The following is a 2234-nucleotide window of genomic DNA, read 5'->3' on the forward strand; positions in this document are numbered from 1 at the left end:
CCCGCATTGGGCTCCCCGCTCAGCGGGGAGTCTGCTCCTCTCTCCAACCCTGCCCCCTCTCATGTGCACTCTCTCTGTCATTCTCGCTCTCTCAAATAAATAAATAAAAATCTTAAAAAAAATAAAAAAATAAAATAAAATCTTTAAAAAAATTAAAAATAAAATATATATAGGTGTGTATTTGTATCAGCCAGCACTCTCTACTGGAGTGTGTACGGAAAAAATCTTTTAGCCTTCAGATGAAAATCGAAAAGAAAAAAAAACCAAATGGTAAAAGAGAATAGTTTTCCAACTAGTCATACAGACTTGTGACTTCCAAACTAAGCTTAATTAATTCAAAATAATGTCTTCGGAAATGTGAGTCATGAAGCTTAAGCAGAACACTGAGATAGCAGACTGCAGATTAGGAAATTAACCTATGCTGAGTAATTATGAGTAAGAGTCAATTTCAGTAAGAATGCACCTGCACTTCTCTCAGGCACCCCTCTTTCGCCGGACCGCTGCGCCCAGACCAGGAGCGGGAGCGCGGGGCTGCAAGAGGCCTGGGGGGCGGGAGGGCTGCCCCGTCCTCCGACTGGCCCCGCCCCCTCAGGCCCCGCCCCCACCCCGAGCCCAGCCCCCTCCATGTGGCCACGCCCCCGCCCCGAGCCCAGCCTCCTCCGCTTGGCCCCGCCTCCTCCGCGAGCCCGGCCTCCTCCACGTAGCCCCGCCCCCGCCGGGAGCCTGGCCTCCTTCGTATGGCCCCGCCCCCGCGGAGTGTCTGGCCTCCTGGCCCCGAGCAACCGTCTCGCCCCTGCCACGAGCCCTGCCTCGAGCCCTGCCTCCTCCGTGTGGCCCCGCCCCCGCCGCGAGCCTGGCCTCCTGGCCCGCAGAAACAGCCTCACCCCGCCCCTCCTGCGAGCCCTGTGTACTCCCCGTGGCCCCGCCCCCCAAAGGCCCCGCTCTCGCCGTGAGCACGGCCTCCTCAGCGTGGCCCCTCCCCCGCCTCACCCAGCCCCGCCCCGCCCCACCCCCACCACGATCCCGGCCTCCTCCATGTGGCCCCGCCCCGCCGCGAACCTGCCCTCCCGCGCCGGAGCCGCCCCGTGGCCCCGCCCCCACCCCGCCCCACCCCCGCTGCAAGTCTGGACTTCTCGCCCTCAGCCACCTCCTTGCCCCGCCCCCGCCGCGAGCCTGACTTCCTCTCCCAGAGGATGCGCGTGGCCCCGCCCACTGCCGCAGCGGGCTGACGCCTGGTCTCCGCGTCTCCATGGAAACGGACCGCACTTCCGCTGAGCTATAGGCGGGCGATGGCGGCCGGGGAGCCGGGGGATTTGGGCGGCTACTACTTCAGATTCCTGCCTCAGAAAACCTTCCAGTGTCTGAGCACCCCCGAGACCACCAGCCGCCTCCGCCAGTGGTGAGAGTCCGCGGGCAGGGCGGAACGAGCCCTCCTGCCGCCGGCGGTGGGCGGCAGCGGCGGCGGAGCCCGAACTGCGCGCAGGCCCGCCTCCACGGGGAGGGGGGAAGGGGAGAGTGCCGGGAGCGCGCCCCGCCGACCGCCGCCGGCCAACACCGCGCGGACCTGTTTCCCCGCCCGGCTCCCTCCCCGCGCTGACCCCTCCCACCGCCTCACGCTGACCCCGCCCTGACCCCCCCCCTCCCTCCCCGCGCCGACCCCGGCCTGATCCCTCCGCTCCCGCCCCGCGCTGGCCCCACCCCCTCCGCCCGCGCTGGCCCCACCCCTCCGCCCTGCGCTCACCTCTGCCCCCACGCTGGCCCCGCCCTCGTCCCCCCCGCCCGCTCCGCCCCGCGCTGACCGTCCCCTCCCCCCACAGGTCCATGCTGGGCAGAGTCGCGGCGCAGGCGTTCGGCTTCGACCAGACGTTCCAGGCTTACCGCAAGGACGAATTCGTCATGGTTGGTGTGAGGGTGGGGGGCGCCGGGCGGCCGGGCCCCGGCTGGAGACGGGGGCGCTCACCGCGGGGGTAGTCCCCGCCCCCCAGGCTGGCCGGTGGAGGTGACCGCGTGGGGAAGGGGAGGTGCCCGACTGGGCGAGTTCGGGGCCGTCGTTAGACCCCCACGCACACGGGAAAGGGTGCTCTGTCCGGAGTGCGCGGGGGCTGCGGGTGCGCGGCGGCTGCGGGTGCGCGGCGGCTGCGGGTGCGCGGGGGCTGCGGGGTGCGCGGGGGCTGCGGGTGGCTGCGGGTGCGCGGGGGCTGCGGGTGCGCGGCGGCTGCGGGTGCGCGGGGGCT

General features: G+C 68.6%; 1 protein-coding gene across 3 annotated transcripts in view; it reads left to right on the forward strand.

Moving 5' to 3' along the window:
- Positions 1-1235: 1235 nt before the first annotated feature.
- CFAP300 (cilia and flagella associated protein 300) overlaps positions 1236-2234 on the forward strand; it is a 22560-nt gene continuing 21561 nt past the window's right edge. The window contains exons 1-2 of one of the 3 annotated variants that reach the window (XM_073903643.1): positions 1236-1399; positions 1818-1899. In XM_073903643.1, coding sequence (XP_073759744.1) covers positions 1290-1399; positions 1818-1899 — 192 coding nt within the window. In that variant the 5' untranslated portion in view covers positions 1236-1289. The remainder of the gene's footprint in view (positions 1400-1817; positions 1900-2234) is intronic. The other 2 variants (XM_025893809.2, XM_025893810.2) reach the window with 2 other exon arrangements.

The sequence above is a fragment of the Callorhinus ursinus genome, unplaced genomic scaffold (genome assembly GCF_003265705.2).
Source record: "Callorhinus ursinus isolate GAN/ISIS: 27379988/994484 unplaced genomic scaffold, GSC_fseal_2.0 scaffold19, whole genome shotgun sequence".
NCBI classification, from domain to species: Eukaryota; Metazoa; Chordata; class Mammalia; order Carnivora; family Otariidae; genus Callorhinus; species Callorhinus ursinus.